Source organism: Didymella exigua, assembly GCF_010094145.1.
Source record: "Didymella exigua CBS 183.55 unplaced genomic scaffold M421scaffold_8, whole genome shotgun sequence".
Lineage (NCBI taxonomy): Eukaryota > Fungi > Ascomycota > Dothideomycetes > Pleosporales > Didymellaceae > Didymella > Didymella exigua.
In genome coordinates, this window is record NW_022984782.1 from 569,300 (window position 1) to 586,842 (window position 17,543).

General features: G+C 54.3%; 6 protein-coding genes across 6 annotated transcripts; 1 reads left to right on the top strand and 5 right to left on the bottom strand.

Annotated features, from left to right (window-relative positions):
• Positions 1 to 2,546: 2,546 nt before the first annotated feature.
• M421DRAFT_58437 (Zn-dependent exopeptidase) lies at positions 2,547 to 4,915 on the bottom strand (the record flags this gene model as incomplete). The annotated part of the gene is made up of 2 exons (XM_033595601.1): positions 2,547 to 3,991; positions 4,042 to 4,915. The coding sequence occupies 2 exons, from the start codon at positions 4,913 to 4,915 to the stop codon at positions 2,547 to 2,549; spliced, it is 2,319 nt and encodes a 772-aa protein (XP_033450677.1).
• A 1,727-nt stretch (positions 4,916 to 6,642) lies between these two features.
• On the top strand, positions 6,643 to 6,933 carry M421DRAFT_58797 (uncharacterized protein; the record flags this gene model as incomplete). Its single annotated transcript, XM_033595630.1, has 1 exon — positions 6,643 to 6,933. A coding segment is annotated over one exon (291 nt), but the record flags the coding sequence as incomplete, so codon positions are not given.
• Positions 6,934 to 8,523: 1,590 nt separating this feature from the next.
• M421DRAFT_412633 (uncharacterized protein) lies at positions 8,524 to 9,264 on the bottom strand (the record flags this gene model as incomplete). Its single annotated transcript, XM_033590425.1, has 1 exon — positions 8,524 to 9,264. One exon carries the CDS (start codon positions 9,262 to 9,264, stop codon positions 8,524 to 8,526), a length of 741 nt encoding a protein of 246 aa, XP_033450679.1.
• A 2,893-nt stretch (positions 9,265 to 12,157) lies between these two features.
• Positions 12,158 to 12,581, bottom strand: M421DRAFT_374364 (uncharacterized protein). The gene has a single exon (XM_033589778.1). The coding sequence runs from the start codon at positions 12,471 to 12,473 to the stop codon at positions 12,210 to 12,212; it is 264 nt and encodes an 87-aa protein (XP_033450680.1). The 5' UTR covers positions 12,474 to 12,581; the 3' UTR covers positions 12,158 to 12,209.
• Positions 12,582 to 12,689: 108 nt separating this feature from the next.
• M421DRAFT_3503 (uncharacterized protein) lies at positions 12,690 to 13,931 on the bottom strand (the record flags this gene model as incomplete). The annotated part of the gene is made up of 1 exon (XM_033589567.1): positions 12,690 to 13,931. One exon carries the CDS (start codon positions 13,929 to 13,931, stop codon positions 12,690 to 12,692), a length of 1,242 nt encoding a protein of 413 aa, XP_033450681.1.
• A 516-nt stretch (positions 13,932 to 14,447) lies between these two features.
• On the bottom strand, positions 14,448 to 17,494 carry M421DRAFT_418755 (uncharacterized protein). Its single transcript, XM_033591891.1, has one exon. The coding sequence runs from the start codon at positions 17,349 to 17,351 to the stop codon at positions 14,526 to 14,528; it is 2,826 nt and encodes a 941-aa protein (XP_033450682.1). The 5' UTR covers positions 17,352 to 17,494; the 3' UTR covers positions 14,448 to 14,525.
• Between the last annotated feature and the right edge of the window lie 49 nt (positions 17,495 to 17,543).

Genomic DNA, 17,543 nt, shown 5'->3' on the forward strand with positions numbered 1-17,543 from the left:
ACGCTGTGGGAGGTGTGGTCAGGCTGGGCACAATAAGCGCACATGTAAGCAAGATACTGTAGACAGAGTGGATTAATTTGACGTACTGTGAGCCACAGCACGACGTTGTGGTGTTGAGTTATCTGCGTGTCAAGGTGGGTGGCTGCATAAGGTGGCCGGCTCAATTGCCTGGCCGACTCAATGGCCGATTACGTTATTTGCTCTTTGCTCCGGGCGGTCAGGCTTGATCCAGATATTTGAAACTGTAGCTTTCTGATTACTGTCGCCCTTTAACGCTTTCACAACATCATTTTGATGATCAAAAGCTGACTATATACACACTAGGTTCATTGTCCCGAAAATTTCCGATTGCGCTGACCTCATCGTCACTGATATGCACACTCGACACATACAGAGTTGGGTAGAAGGTGGTAGGAGGATTTTCGTTGATACAGTAGGGATGGCGGTGGTTGTAGAAGAAGCCCGTGCCCCATAATGACAATCTTTCCCTTCACAACTTTGAGACAATTTCGTGTCGTGATGATATTTAACTTGAGACCAGACGTAGCCCTTTATGAGAGCATTGACGACTTGGCCTACATAACAGAACGCTTCAGCAAGATATAGCACATCATCTTAGGAAGCCCAGAACATGCAAGAAGGCAGTCGATCCATTACAATGCTATAAAAAGCGCAGCAAAGGGTATCAGCAAAGGGTATCATAACACCTCCAAACACCTCACCATAAAGAATCGTTCTCGCTGCCTTTTTCAGCGGCCTGCGGCCGCCTCACTCCCAACCTCTGCCAGTATCTTCTCAAGCCTAGCACCTGTCAGTCACCCACTCGCTCTGGAGGTCTTTAATAAAGCACTTACGCAATACTTACTGTCCAAACAGTCTGTAGCCACCTCCCGTTCTCCTCGCCCCTCTCAATCTGGTCTTGGACCTGCAAGATTTTGTCGCCGAGCACGTTGAGCCGGCTCAGCTCCGCTAGGCTCCGCTCGCCCACGGGGCGTAGACACAGCAGATCCTCCTCCAGCAGCAGCGCGCTCAGCAGAAATTTGTCCAGTGCGATGCACAGTGAAGTTCTTCGCTGCAGAAACTGGGTGCAGAGTTGGTCCGGCGTGAGGTGGGTGTCGGGCGGAACGGGGCTGGAGGGGGTGGGGGTGGTGAGGTCCATGGTGGTGGTGCGTGATGGTGCCGTGGAGATGCAGATCTAGAGAATCATGGATGGTTGGAGAGAGATTGATGTACTGAGGAGTGTGCCTGGTGAGAGTGTGCGGCAGTGTTTAGGTGAGTGTAGGTAGGTACCGAGCTAGACTGAATTGAGACTGCGACTATGGCGACGCAAGCAGAGCTTGCATTCACGTTGAGAAATTGCGTAGGATATACAATCGAGCTTTCCAAGGGTTGAGCTTACGACGCCTATGTACTGCTGTGAGAGATTGTTAACCTCCATCCTGCTCAGATTTAGAGAATTGCAGGGACACCCACCATTGAATAGCTTCTCACATAGCCGTAGATGAATCTCCAATGATCGTATTCGAGGTGGAGGAGAGTACACCGCCCCTCTCTACCTGACCAGGCCCATTTTTGCGCGCGAGATTCGCCGTAAGTAGGCCGCCTTAGTCATCACGATGGTCTGAGATGAACACACACTAACGGTGTTACAGACTGAGCGGCTCTCCACCACAGCGCCCGCCGACGAAATGATGAGGAGAAGGAAGAGGAAGACGACGACGATGACGATGACGACAAACGATGCCTCTGGGCCGTAATATGTCTGTACCAATGAACCACATCGTCACCTCCCTCTACATCTACATCTACATCCCCAACACCCATCCTGCCGTGATCTACTGAACCCCTCCACAACCACCTCCGCAACACCCATCCCCCAGTCTCACCCCCAGTGACGGTCTGCACCCATGCCCATGCCCGCGCCGACCCAGCACAGCCCTCCTTTCGCGCAGAGCGCGCACCGCATCAACCCCGCGGTTCTGAAGAGCTCGCTCCTCGTGGACGGGATTCGCTTCATCTCGAAGAGACGAAGGGAGGTGTGAGGAGCGCACTGCGTCGCGTCGCGTCGTGTCGCGATGCGAAGTGAGGTGAAGTGAGGTGAAGACTGAGGCTGCGGCGCGGACACGCGGCGTGGGATTGGTTTCTGTTCTGCTTTTGTGATGATTTTGGTACAGGGATGGGTTGTTTGTGTGCGGATTGGATCGAATCGGGAATATGGGTTATACATATGGGAAGGTTGTGTGAAGTACGGTAGAATGCGGGCGAGGTTGTGGGGAGTGGGCGGTGGATGGGTGGGATTGTTGGGTTGAGCGGGTGTTGGGATTTTTGGAGATGCGGATATTTTCTTTTCATTCCCAAGACGGGGCTTAGCTGTACAATTTCAGAAACTCCACGCTACGGAAGAAACGGCGATGCGCGAAGACGCAGAGCAGCGTGGGTGCGAAGCCATTATGACACCATGAGTGCATCCGTGCACTCCATTCGCCGTGGTAGGCTTACTCGCTCGCTAAACGCTCCATGCAACTCCTCAAAGACGTCCAGCACCGCTACTCCTTCTCGAGGAAATCCGCAGCCGCATCGATGATCCCCGCCGCGATGCCAACCCACCTCTGCACCTTCACGGCATCGCGCTCATCCACGCCCTCGACAATGCCGGGAAAAGTTGCGCCCGCGTAGCCCGTCCACTTGCCCGGCGCGAAAACAATGTGCTTGAACCACGGTCGCTCATCCAGGCCCTCGGGGTGCAGAAACTTGCGCTCGAGAAGTTTGTACTTTGTGTTCGCGTTGCGGATCGCGAGGAGGAGGCGCAGGCGCAGCCAGGGCTTCCACCAGGGGATAGAGAGATTGTAGTAGTCATCCAGCAATTGCGCAGCGAGGCCGTCGTGGATCGCGGCTGCGAAGGAGAAGTGGGATGCTGCGTGCTCGAGGGGCTGGAAGACATGTTCCTCCGCCTTCCATTCGCTCTGCTTTGCCTTTGCCTTCACAGAGTCGATGTACTTGTCCAGGCCTGTCGCATAGTCGCTTGCTGAGAGCTGCAGGACCGGTGTCTCGACGAGCTTTGCGGCGACGAGCGCCCAGATGCGTGCGATAGTGGCGTGATACTGGAACCCGGGGTCGCCGAATCGATTCATCCAATCGAAGGAGTCGTAGTTGCTGTGGTAGTGATACACGGGGTCGTTCAGGCCCTCGCCGAAGCCCATGTCGATACTCGGGATGCCTGCGAAGTCCTGGAAGGCTGTGAAATCGCTCCCGGAGCCCATGGTGGCGATGTGCTGGTCCCACGTGTCGTTTACACTCTGACCGGGAACAGTCTGGTTGGGCGATGCGACGAGCGGGAGCACGTCCTGTACCAGGCGGCTGAGCAGCGGCGCGGCAGAGAGTTTGAATGATGGCCCCCCCGCGCCCACGTCGACGTTCAGGTAGGCGACTGCGGATCCGGAGAGCCAGGGGAGAAATTCCTCGACCCACTCGGTGCTGCCAATGAGCCCGTACTCCTCGCCATCCCAGCTGGCGAAGACGATAGTACGGAGAGGTTTCCAGCCCGATTGAAGAGCGATGCCAAAGCTGCGGATCACTTCATTGAAGGCGGCGGAGCCGCTGTTGGGGTCGGCTGCGCCGCCGGCGATCCAGGCGTCGCGATGATTGCCCATGACGATGACTTCGTCGGGAATGGTGCCGTTGATGATACCGATGACGTTCCAGAGGGGTGTTGTGACGTACTCTTGCTCGTTGACGAGGTTAAGGGTGAGGCCCGATGGGGAGGGGCCGATGTTGTATTCGACGCCCTTGTAGTCGAGGCCGCCGCCATGCCACGACTTGCTGAACGAGAAGGCCTCTGGTCCATGGCCATTCAGGGCCTTGAGCAGGGGAAGTGCGTCTTCATACGAGATGGGAAGGGAAGGAATCGAGGGAATGGCGTGGTCCGCAGGCACCCGCGGAACTCCGGGCTTGGATGGGTAGCCTGGTGTCGTTGGGTCGCCGGGAGCGAAGCCTGGAGATGGTCAATACGTGACACGTAGGACGATAGCTTCGACGACTCACTCAGAAACTGCACACTGCCTCGCTGGACGCTACTGGGCTCGCGTGCCGGGCCGTCTGGGTAGGTCTTGTTGCCATTCTTCTCGGTGACATCGCCGTCATCGCCAGGGTCGCTGTACATGACTACGCCGACCATGCCGCACTCCTGCGCACGCTTGACCTTCAGGCCACGGAAGACGCCGCCGTACTTGGCCAGCGCAATCTTGCCCTCGAGGTCAATGTTCGCGGCCTTCAGATCCTCAAAGTCCTGGTACGTGCCGTAGTTGACAAACACATAGCCGGCAGTGACGTTGCCGGACGCGCTGTAGCCGTGGAAGGTGGGGACCCTGTCGGCCGACTGGCTCGCCCTGTCCTTGCTGAGCACGTTCTCCTCGAGTCGCGCCTCGAACTTGACCACGTCCTTCTCCAGCAGAGCCAGGCGGTGGCCCGCGGGGTAGTTGATGTAGACATCGTAGTCGACAATGCTGCTCTCGATGCCAAACTCCTGCCAGCGCTCCTTGGTCCACAGCGCCTGCGTCAGGTTCTTGCCGGCCAGATGCGGCCCGCTGGTGTAGTACTCACTCCACTCGCGCGCACGTTCGGCGTCGGGCGTCTCGAGCAGGATCGCCTGCAGGTCATCGTAGTCGAGGCTGGTGCGGCGCGACCAAGCCTCGGTGATCTTCCGCGACTGTGCGTGCTTGTGCAGAGCCGACAGGTCGCTCTCGGACTCGGCCTGCCAGTCGAAGCCGAACAGCAGGACCGCGACGAGACCGCCGGCCAGCATCAGCGTAGACAGTGCCGTCGTGCACCAGAAGCGCAGGCGGTGGTGCGGATAGCGATCGCGCACGTACGGCCGCACCTCGACCGTCTGTATCAGCGGCGTGTGCTCGGTCGCCATGGCAGGCTTCTCATTCAGCGAGCTGCCCTGCATGTATGTAGACAAGGAGCTGCACCACCGTTCCCACGCGGAGTTGTGAGAGAGACAGCTTGTTACCCTTCACAGTTGAAGACGGCTGCGGGAGCATCTGCAGGTGGAGCACGAGCGGTGTTTAAATAGTTAGCGGCTCGTACGTCACCACGCTTCTCCACACCTTATCTATCGCGTCAAGCCTCACCCCAGCCATCACCATCCCTCTTCGTCCAACATGGCATCAAATTCATCAGAGCATTGTCGACAGAGCTCTCCAATGGTATCCCCCTCAAAGTTCCTCATCACCATAGGTAGCCAGAACGTGCTGCAGTCCAGCAACCCCGCCCTCTCCCACCGCGGCGGGCTTCTCGGTCCGAACATGGCGCCCATCATCTCTGCAGGAGCTTGTCTGCTAAGCTGCTTATCTTCTCTCGCTGAGTCATGCTCATACGGGCCGACTGCGCTCTTCTGCGAGATATAATGTGAGATAATTTGTCTGAGCGATCGTTGTTCGTGGACGGGTAATCGTCTCTCTCGGTTTCTAGTTCGCATTCGCAGCCTTGCTTAGTGATGCACGACACGACCTTCTCTGCGACTGCTTGCTACCCATCTCTGATTGTCTTGCTGAGTCATTTCATTTTTTGCAAGACATTACGAACAAAGAATCTGGCCACGAAGAGACCCATCAGTCATATCGAACGTCGGAGTCTACGTCATGTTCGACCATGTTTGCCATCACACTAGCGCCGACGCTGTCAGCCTTGCGCACGACTGCGGCAGCGCATGATTCGTTCTTACACGCCCTCTCCAGACGACTGTTGGGATTCAACAGAGGTTGTGGAGTTGACTGCGACAAAGTAAAGCATGTGCAACTTCGCTGTACATATGGTGAGCAGGTCAGTTTAGACCACTGATCGTCTCGCCCCTGCACGAGGCTGTATATCAGCTGGGATTTCGAAAGGGGTCGAAGGTGGGCATGCATTTTAGAACAGGAACAGGAGTCTATGTTTTACGATACATCGCTGCACATAGCCTGTTGGCTAATAAAATGTGGCAGCGATTTCTTACTTCTTTTCCACACTCTTCTTCCTCTTATCCGCGTCGTCGCAGCATCTACAGTGACATTCAATCATCCATTCTTCTGGTCTTCTGTCCCCATCTCGAGGAACCATGTTCTCGTCGTTCCGTGTTTGCCGTCTCACCTTAGTACCCGCGATCGCAGCCTTGCGTGAACCGATGGGGCTGTGGCACAGCACCGCTCGGGCCGCTCCTGGCCAGTCACGAACGCCACAAAACGTCAGCAGTATGGTATGGCAGCCATACACAAGGAAGAATGTCGCACACTGATTGCAGTGGCTGGACTGCGCCGTATCAGCCTTGCAAGTCGCATCTACTGCATGACAGTGACGTATTGAGAACCATCTGACTGGGCAGGATGAGCAGGCATCTACGAAAAGTTCCTCGTCAACTAGTCGGCCAAAGTTCCTAAGTCGTCTTGCATTACTATTTTTGTCCTCAGGCTGCGCTGAGTGCTTGAGCTCAGCCTCTGCGCATGAATCTCTCTCAGTCCGTTCCTAGCTTGACTTGTCTGTCAGCCTTTCGCAGAGATCATGTGGGAGAACGCCAGCAGCATGTATATCTCCCGCAGCCTTGCCCTGTGACATGCATCCCAGAGTACAGTATCTTACGAACAAAGCATTGCATCCTTCCCAATCATGAGTCACGCTTCCGCATCGACGTTGGACCACCAATGGGATTCTTACGGCATCCTCAATGTGCAGCGCGACAGCCGGTGCGTGGGCTGGGCTCCCTCCATGGGCCGCAAGTGCCGCAACGTTGTCAACTGGCGGGACATGGAGACTTTCTATTCCCTCTTGACCGAACTATCATCACAGCCCATGGACCCTATTGTTCTTCAAACTCGCCTACGGGAGCTAGCATCGTTGGGACTGTGCAGACAAGTTCACCGCCGCGCGCAAATCGACCGCATGGTCGATACCTGGACGAGAAAAATCAGAGACGTCCATTGGACGCAACTCCAGGTGGAGCCGCTGTACAGCAGGCCGGATACCAGGAGCAGCACTACGTCGTTTGCTAGCACAGATCCCATTCATACTCCGGCTACTCGCAGCACTCGAGCATCAGATCCGACCGTCTCTGCACGCTTATCTCATACAGCGCAAGCGGAAAACGATATCTATTCGACGCTTCTGTGTCTGGAGGCGCTTCACGAACAGCAACGCATTCTGATGCTCCGCCTGGCAAGTCTGCAGACGCCCAACGCTCCACGTTTAGATACCATCCGAGCACCTGCACGCGTGAACACTGAATCGGTGTCCTCTCGACGTCTTTCGGATACGTCGAGTGACGCCCCGTCCCGCACGCTGCGCAGCCAGACTTCCTCAACGTCACACCGCTCCGCTGCGCCTCGGACACCTTCCCAGTCTACCCTGAGGTCGTCATCGTCGGACTCGTCTTCCCCAGACCACCGTAGACCACCATATGACTCCTCAGACCCACAAACCTCCCGTTCACGACGTTTTGTAGTCCCCTCGCCAAGCCCCACTGCTTACGCGCCTACAGCCATGAATGCCTCCACGGCGACTGATACCGGTCCCAGGACCGCTCTCCAGGAGGGACCAGACGCGCTGCGGCAAGACTTCCTCATGGCACAGATATTCCACGACGCCTTGAGCACCACCTCGCTGTCTTCATTCCCACACTCCACCGACAACCGTAACGACACAGCATCACCGCCTCCCTCCGCGGCCTCAATGCCGACAACTTCCCCACCGCCCTCCTGCACACGTACACACGTCCGCCGCCTCCCCCTCTCCGGCGATTGTCCAATCTGCTACTCAGCCATGCTGCCGGCCGAAGGGCTCGTATGGTGCAAATCCGTCTGCGGACAGAGCGTGCACGCCTCGTGCATGGAGGCTTGGCGCGCTAGCCTTGTCACGGGAGGACGGGAGGTGCGGTGTACGATGTGCAGAAGTGTATGGGAGGAGTGCGGGTGCTGAATCGCCTTATTACTGCGAATTGTGGGGTGTGAAGGGAGCGAGAGCTTAGATTTGGGATTTTGGCTCAAGGATGAGAAGTTCACTACCACCATTACCGGTACAGCACCAGCTCTTCGGCCAGCAACAACGACGCCAAAAGGGTCAAGGCTAAGAGACTCAAGGCTGTTAAAGAGTTGCTGGCCAAAGCGGATGAGGTCGAGGTCAGTGGAGAGCAAGATTCGGAGGGCGACGGAGCAGCTCCCGTCGAGTCTGTAAACATTGCACTGTGTTTGAGGCTGCCGCCCTCTGATTGGCCAGCTCGTTAGTTCCCGCTCCCACACACACATGTAGATAAGCGCTCTTCCGTAGTAACAAAATACACAAGATCGCCCACCTCATTCATCACACTGGCAGCGCAGTCTCTATCGCTTCTCTCCAACCGGGGTCATCTGGATATGATCAACGCGCTGAAGTAGGCCCAAGGATCTCGAAACCATGAACAAGAAGGTGAGAAAGGCCGGAATTTGGGAGTTGGTGGCCACAGTGCGCAAAATCCACTACAATACGAATATTGAATGATCATGACGATTATCATACCTACTCTGTGGCTTCAGGGTCGGATATCTGCTCCACCACCAACCCCTTGATCGCCCTCTGCAGTCCAGGAATACTTGGCGTTTGGAAGATCCTCCACTCTTTTGCCTCGAACTCAGCATCAGTGATCTCTCCCAGCTCGTGCTTCTCGATCTCGATAACATACTCCGTCCAGTTGTCCTTGCCAAACGCCATCTTGATGCTTTCAAGCTGCGGCGTAAGACTGTACTCGAACCGAGGTAGCGGAAGTTGAGGACGTTGGAACTGTGGCAGTGTGTCGGTAACTCGTGCTAAGGCTTGCGATATAGATGCTATAGACAAAGGACTGAGCTTCTCTGCTCTATCGGCTTTCATGCTGAGAATTCCCGAGTCGGATCCAATGACTTTACGCTTCTTCGACGCCTGCGCAAGGGCCTTCAACGAGCCTGTTGGTAGCGGTGTGCCCGGTCTGAATACGTCTCGCGGTAGTGCTATGGCATCCTTCGCAGAGTTTTGTGAGATGTTATGCGATGTGGTTGATGTGTCTATTTTGCGGGGCTCTTTGAGGTCTTTGTCCTTAGACTTCGGCTTGGGTTTTATCGGCTTTGGTCCTATCTTTTTTGAAGGACTGGATATCGTTGGAGTGGAAACGACAGTGGCTTTGCGTGGCGCTTTGCGAGATATCGTGTTGGGAGGGAGGCGGCTCTGTGTTTGAGTCGCTGGCGCTGAGGTAGAAGGCGGCGCATTCGAGAGGCTTTGATCCATAGTGGCGTAGAATAATGTCGATGATTGCACTGTCAGTAGAATTATGGTTACTCGAGGACTCGATCTGTTGAGAACCAACTTGAGACGCAATGATACAGTAGTCGATGATCTCGCCGTTGGATGAACTATGTTGCGTCCTGAGTTTAGACTGCTGAGATTTATACAGCCACGCGGTGTACGTGCAAATCTCGTTACCGGTGTATATGGAGGCTACTGAGGGCTACCTTGTGCTGAGCCCTAGTTGAACAAACCCTCCAGCTGAGTATCAGTTTTTCGTGTGCGTCCAGAACCCCTTCGCGGAGCATCCGCCATGTCTGAATGTGATTACCTGGCTGTAGGCTGGATACAGCTCTAGAGTACGTGATCACTGAATGAGGTAGCGGGTGTAGGTGCAGTAGTGAGGGTGGACCGGTTTGAGACGTGGTGCGCTGCCGCGGTGTATGGTGGTGAGTGAATGACGGTACGGTGTCTGGTAGAGGTCACTGCTTGATTTCATCGCGCGCCTGCCCTTGCTGCTGAGCTTTCTTTGGAAGATGATCTGGTAGCGTGTAAACTGTGGAAGGCAACACGATGGAGATTTGGCCGCGACGTGGGTGAGCTCCTGCCATTTCGTCGAGTTTGTTGACGCACTGCTCGAGAGGCACCTTCCACAAACATCCGAAATTCCCATGTTTGAGCATATTTGGGTAGGATTCATTTGTGCGACTTATATTATTACATGTAGTTGACGTAATAAAAGCTCCTTCTGGCGAGGTTCAATCGTCGCATTCCGTTTGCGACGCAACCGACCACCGTTTCTCCGCCCATCCACTTCAGTTAGCATGTGTGCTGGGCACAGGTGCATACCTCGCAGTAGTCCCAGCCTTATCATAACCTGGGCCATGAGGTCGTATATTCTTTGTCCACCCGTCGCTGCTCATCGTGAACTCTTCCTTCCCGCCTCCTGCGATCCAGATTTTTGTTGGCTCAGATTGATCAGCAATCTCTTGTTCTGGCGGCCCGTGGCCGTGATAGCTAGTATATGCTGAGCGTATATCCGGACCACCTTGTGCTGACAGAAGTCTGCCCACCGAAGTATGTTGGAGGAAATTGCGCATCGTCGGGGGCTTCGCGTGGCCGAAGAAGGTAAAATATGTTGTTGCGAGCGCCGACAGCGCCGTCAAAGCCAAAGTAGAGAAAGTCGGGATGCCATAGACATATTTTACTTGACACGTCGCGTGTAGCCAGTGGCCTGGGGCATCTTCGAGACAGACCTTGCTGTTTGGTCACGCTTGCGCATTGCTGTAGCTTTGGTATGTAGTCCTCTGGTCCCCAACACAAGGTTTGAAGCCAAGTCTGTCCATATCAGGTTAAGTATCTTTGCTGATTGTGGAGCGGTCCGTGAATACTCCTACCACAGGCGAAACAGAGCAAGGTTGTTCGATCCTAAATAATCGTGGAATCCGGTCAACGATGAGGTCTGGCCCGTTTGATACGCACTCCTTAACACCTGCGCTGCAAATTTTGTGATGGGTAGATTCTCGTGCGAGCTCATGGTAGAAGCTAAAATTGCGTAGCCTGGAAAGTAAAGCGCTTCATTTCGTTTAGTTGACATATTCAGTTGCGAAGCAGCTTCCGGTGTCACAATACCCCACAGAAGACTTCCATGCTGCAGCGGCATATCACTGTTCTCGACCGCCCATAGTGACTTTGACTCCTCGTTGAGGTATTCTTTATCCTCGATGGGTCCTATAGTGAGCCCATGAGATTGTTGGTACCATTGAAGATGAACGAGACAGTCTTGATGGACGCTTTTTGCTTCCATACGCGCGTGGCGATAGTGCAATATGGTTGCGAAACCCAATACCTCCATTTTTCATGTCCACTATTAGGCCCTCATCGCCAAGTAAGAGTCGCTCAAGACCCGGGTAAATATGGGCTCATATGTGCCTTTTGTATAAAGTTCAGTTCCATTGTCGATCGGAACGCCGCGGCCGTCGTCATCAATTACACTTTGGATGTGCAATCGGTACTCGATATCGAAAGGCTGACACTGAAGGTTCAAAGTGTATCAAGCCACTTTGCAAGCCCTCAATGATGCTTGAGAGAATTTTCGAGCTGTGTTAGTCTGAAGATGGGTAACTGCCTGTGGCATTTTCAAACTCAGTAACTTTGTTTGGAGAGTCGGGGCAGACATAGGGTGAAAAACCGCCGCAATTCTGCTCCAAGTACCAGAGGGCACAGTAAGAGACGGTGTACCTAAGCCGAAAGTCGACGGATCTTCGATATAGTGGAAAGATTGGGGCGCCAGATCCGTGTCTGCATTTAATCCCTCATAGAGGCCGAGTGGGGTGACGGCCGCAGCCACAGCGATAAGAACGAGGATGAAGATGCGAGACCATGACATGAGAAGCGTGCTTCTGTTCGCAGAGAACATTACCGCAGAGTCTGTCCCAAGAAGGATGGGCCATAATGGCGAGTGCAGGAAGCGACCGATGATAGACCTGCACCGTATTACTATGCGGTATAGTGCTTCTGGTGCTGAGGATCTGTAGGCACCGTACCACGACACTGCGGTCTCCGTAACTGGAGAATTTCGGAAGCGAAGTAGTCCGAGCAAGATGACAGGCAGAGCTATCGGCACGAAAATATGGACTATGAATGACCAGCCCAATGCTGTTCTGTATTGCTTGGGAACTACTTCCAAAGAAATACCGCTGCCGCGATCATACCAGATACCTGTCCAACTGTGAGATCTTCAAACTGGATCACGTTGACCGGGTGGTAAGTCGCAGTCGGTCGCTGGGACAATTGAAATTCCTCGTCAGGGCTGTCACGGTGCTCATAAGTCGCTCTATATGAAGCCATATGTAAGGGCAAGCGAGCAGATGCAGGGTAGGAGGTGATACCCGCTGATTATTGGTTGTCTGAACTCAGGCAATTTAAAGATGCTCAAGCCACTAGCCTTACAGTGAATGCCTAGAACAGAACTCACTCGCTGCACCCAGTCCAGAGAATATCATGTCTTGCGTACAAACGAGCACCCGAGCGTCTACGACAACGCCTGTGATGTGCAGACGTCTGCGAAACCCCACCAAAACGACTTCGGGGGCTGAAACCGCACGGATCTTGGCAGATTTCAGCCCCGGTGCGACGTCCGATGCTGATAAGATGGCACATAACACCGCGTGACTATCAGTGCAAGAATGGTGAAGCAAAAAAAGAAGCATGTAGATTGAGTGGGCTGCGTACCCGAGATGATTGTTCGCAGTTTGAAATTGGGTATAACGCTACAAGTTGTGCACAAGGAATGATACAGGAACAGAAAACGTGAATGTAGCAGGTAATCGAGGAAATGGCACTGCGATCTCGTGAAGGAAGTCGTGGGAAAGGATAGTGACACTTGACGTTACAGTCGTAGTGGCGTTCGGAGGCATGGATATGACTTAGCGCATGCTAAAGATACTGTTTCGGTAGTAGCTGGTCTCGTTTGTCCTTCCCTTCAACGAAGCCCACTTCGAAGAGATGCTTCGAATGCCCCTGCGATGTTGCTGGGGCGTGCTGGAGACTTCGACGACCGGGGGACAGTCAGGCAGAGCTGTGATGGCCTCGACGCTCATGATGGAGGCGGTCCTGCCGCTTGGGGGCGGGTGGAGCAGCAGAGGAGGTAGAGCAGCAGGCTTCTTGAATTCTACGACTTGTTCGATGATGTTGTCGATCTCCTCGCAGTCCTCCATGGTCAGACCCGAGAGTCGGGGTTGTCCTTCGGAGAAGATGCTTGGTGACCTGGATTCCACACTCTCGCTCGATTGGCGCACCGGCTGGGGCGACTGAGTAACAGACTCCTCGGCTTCAAGCTCGACCTCGGCGTCTCTAGACGAGTGACGCTCAGAGTCAGGAGAAAGGGCGGGAACATTGTCGAGCTCGAGCTCTACTGGTGTTGCGGGTCGAACGGAGTCGGCTATCGCATGGCCGCCTAAGTGGAAGTCGAAGTCCTCAAAGCGACTGGGTGTCTTCAAGAACTCCTGTGGGTCGCATGGCGTATCGCAATTCTCGGCGAACTTTTGGCACATTTGCCACCAGCTCTGGCTCTCTCTTCCTGGCGCAATAACAAGGCTTGCGCGCTTTGCTGGGGGCGGTGGAGGCGCTCGCTGTGGAGGCTTCAGCTCGTCTACTACTGGCGACAAGATTTCAGGTGCGCACGACTCGACCATGGTAGGTGCATCTTGCTCAAGGAACGACAGACGCGACTGAATGTCAAGCATGATGGCGCGGTGTGTGGCAAGCTCGGTCTGCACGCTCTGGAGCATCTCGAACATCTGCTGGTTGGAATTTCGAAGCTCTGACTTTGTTGTGGACGCGTATGAAGCTCGCTTCGCGCTTGTAGTAATGTCTGAGAATCTGTTCAACGTTGTGTTACCCTTTGGTAAGTACACGACATCATCCTTGCTAGTGACGTCTTTGCTGGCAACTTCGTTGATGAGCGGGGCTCTCGTAGTCAAGTTCTTGACTGCCTTTGCAGCTGCCTCTTTAGACGACGTCGCTGGCTCTTTGGGTTGAATGACTGGCTCTTTGAGAATCGCTTTGTCCATAGCTGTACCAGACAGATGCTTCCAGGCCGGGTGGTCGTGTATCGGTAGTGTGGTTCCCGGATATGAGAGTAGCGGTGCAGTTTTTGAAGAAGCCATGGTGTAGACGTGAGGTAACAAGACCAGCTTGTTGATGGAACCGTCAGATAAATCGTGCGGATGTCACAAATCACAATAAAGGGGGGCCTATCTTCCTTATGATACGCAGCCAAGTTTCATGGGCTTCCACATTCTCGACAGACGCATTCTCGCTGAAGCGCTAGTTCCGGCCGTGCTGTGCGACAGAGACTGGGTTGGTTTGACCTCCAGAGAGCAGGTGCGCAGGGACATGGCAGCCTTGCGGGGGTCAGTATGCGATTCTAGAGAGCGATGCGCAATGCACGGCCATGGTTGATTGCGACTGTAACGGCGTCGAAACCGGTGCATAAGACTGTGTCAAGTCGCTGGATGTCGTCGCTGGTTTCAGGCCCGGACTGGCGTTTCGTCAAGAAAGGGAGACGAAGCGGTCAAGAGGGGTGACCTGGCAACGCTAAGCCTTACCGCTAAAGCGACCAATCGGGCATGGTTTGTTTCATGGATGGCGCGCATAACAGTACTCGCCCATCCTAAGGGCATGAAATCATCAAATTTCCATCAAATTTGCAATCATCTTCTGCGTGATGGGGTTTATCCTTGTGTCAATCAATTGCAGCATCACTTCCATATGGTCGTCGAGCCGACACCACCAATAGCCTTTACCCTTCCTCCAATCTCCAACGGGCTTCCTTCCCAAACGACCCAATCGTGAGGATCTGACTTGCTTACCTCCAAACCAAGGATATTGAAGAAGTTTGCACCCACGAGATCCAGTGCTTCATCGAAAGACAGCCGGCCTTCACTGTTCGCGAGCGCAATTCCGGCGAGCAGCCCTAAGTCTCTAGTCTCCCAAGTCTCTTCAACGCCAATCCCCAGATCAACGCCAGCATCAAGAAGTATGTTGGTCGACACATTGGTCAGTGGTGGGCCAGTGAGTCCACGGCGTTGATCCCAGCTTTGCGCATGTGGAAGTAACGGCGCAAGGACGACAGCGATGTTCGATGCTGCGAGTTCGTCTGCGATAAGGTGTGCCTCCGCGCCACCGATGATCACAATACGAATCTTCTGTGAGCTGGCGGATTCAACCTGAGACTTCAAGCGGATGATGGATGCAATCGTGTCGGCACTATGTGCGCTGAGGACAAGTGCAGAGTCTCCAGTGACTACTCGTTTCAACCAAGCCTTCTCCGTGGTGTTCAACTTTTCTGTGTGGCCATCAACCGCTGCGTCGAGCAGCTGCGACCTCAACAAGCCAATGGCGCTGGATATGCTGGGTGTCTTCCCACCCTTGGCGGCCAACGTCAATGGGTAGTGCAGGGCCAGTTCTGGGTAGAGGATAGCGCCCTCTTCCAGCGCATTCTTAGCCCCGGTGTTGAATGCGACACTTACGCCTCTAGAGTCGATGCCACCCTCTCCAGGGGCTGTGAAAGCTCTGATAACGCCATGTTCAAATGCTCGCATGAGCTGCTTGCCACCGAAAGAAAGACCATCTAGGGCAGAGGTGGTACCTTGCTCGACGTAAGGTCCGTCATGGGTGTCGCTCTCAGCATCAATCTCGGCTAGACCAAGCGATGAGCCAAACGCTACCAGTCCTGGCGTCAAATAACCATCTTTCAGGTTGATCGTCTGAGTAGCGGAACGGGTCGCTTCAAGCTCTGCAAGTTCGGAAGTGCAGGTTCCCACGCAAGCAAGCTTCCCATCAGTAATAATGGCCACGCTGTGCTTCTGACTAACGTCTGCTCCATTTGAGACAAAGCTGCTATGCGAATACGATAAGCCAGTGAATACCACCGCGCCCCTGGCTATCCTGGTGGTGTACTCATGAGCAAGGTCTGTGTCTGGCTGAATAGCTGGCGTGAGTGGCTTCTTGAGCTCGATTGGTTCCGAGAACTGCTTCGCGCCATCAATCCAGACCTGGACTGGTGTAGCACCTGCACTCAGCGGATCAGAATCCCAGACGACGATGTCCGCGTCGAAGCCGGACTTGACTTTTCCAATCCTATGACCTAGACCGAGAAGTTCAGCGGGTGCAGAAGTAACGCCTGCAAGTGCTGCATGGTATGGTAGGCCGTAGCCGTACGCCTTTGCTGCCTCGAACACTACGTGCTGTGAGTTGAGCACTGGGTTATCCGATACGTACGTCGGAGTGATGTTGTGCGCATACAGGATCGCACCAGCCCGTTCAGATGCAGTGTAGGCTTCCACTTTGTAATACATATTGTCGGCGAAGAGCGCTGCTGCTGGCGTTCCGCCCCAAGTGCGCTTTAAGACCTCGGGTACCAGATAGGTCTGGTGTGCGTGATGGAACGCGTACACTCGGAACTTGAACTCATTTGTATGTCGAACAAACGCCTCCAAATCTGGAATTGTGTAGCAGTGCGTGTTCACTCGGACCTGACCTCTCAGCACAGCACCAAGTGTCTCCCACTGTAGATCTCGACGGAGGTACGATTCCATCTTGTCAACACCAACCGTATCAGCCTTAGCGCACCAGTCGTCCTGATCTTGTACGTAGGATCGAGCTTGCTCGAGCGCGTGGCGAAACTCCCACGCTTCTCCCAGTCGGCTAAACGGACCGCGTTCACCAACCTTGCCGTACGCTCGCTTTGGGTTCTCTCCGCATGCCATCTTCAGGTACCGCCAGGTTCGGTCAGGGTCTGCGATTAGATCTTGCTGGCTGATCTCGGTCCGGCCGTTCTTTGGCCCAACTGCGAACTTGAGCACGAAAGCTTCGCCACCAATGTTGTTCCCACTGCCTGGTAAGAAGAGGCTCGTGGTGACACCGCCAGATTTGATGGACTCGAATTCGGGCTGAAGCGGGTCAATACCATCAAGCGAGCGCACATAGGGTGTGATGTCAGAAGAGAGCTCATTGTCGTCGCTTTGCAAGTTTCCAAGGCTTTCCAATCCAGCGTGGCTGTGCATATCCACAATACCGGCTGTGAGCTGTCGACCGTTCGCCTCGAAAATTTCGGTGTTGTGGGGAAGGTCTTTGAGTTTTATGCTCGGTTGAACGCTGATGATCAAGCCCCTATCAGTGAACACATCTGAGGCAATCCAGCCCCATCCCTTCCCAGCTCGTGCATCTTGTTCTGAAGTACCCGTTGCAGGCTCTCCAGTCCAGATTGTGGCGTTAGAAATCAAGACAGGTTTTGTTGATTTGACCCAGCGTTTATTGTGGTCTCGGTGGGCACCTGACTCAACGGGTTGATGTCTCAGATTTGCGCATACCGCATGGTCTTCTTGCAGCTTTGCGATGGACAGGCTGCTGATGGGTGGCTCGGTATTGGTGGCGATTTTGAAGGTCGTATAAGCGAGATATGTCATTGCTGCCGCCCCGAGGACCCGTAATGTCTTCCGCTTTTGACGGCGATGCAGCCATGGATGTGGTGTTGTCGCCGTTGTAGCATCGTCGTAAGTAGGTAGGGCTTCTGGGCGACCCATGATGAATCGGGGCCGCAATCAAACAAACGTTTGATCCAGAGCTCTGTGACAATAGGAAGTAACTTAGTATTTCGGAAGAAGGAGGCGGGTTCGGCTTTGATAAGGTACCCAGCCCCGCGCGATTTGCCGTCACGCAACGCGCGATTGTAATGACGGCACAGGGAATCGTGATACCGCACCCACTTTTCCATT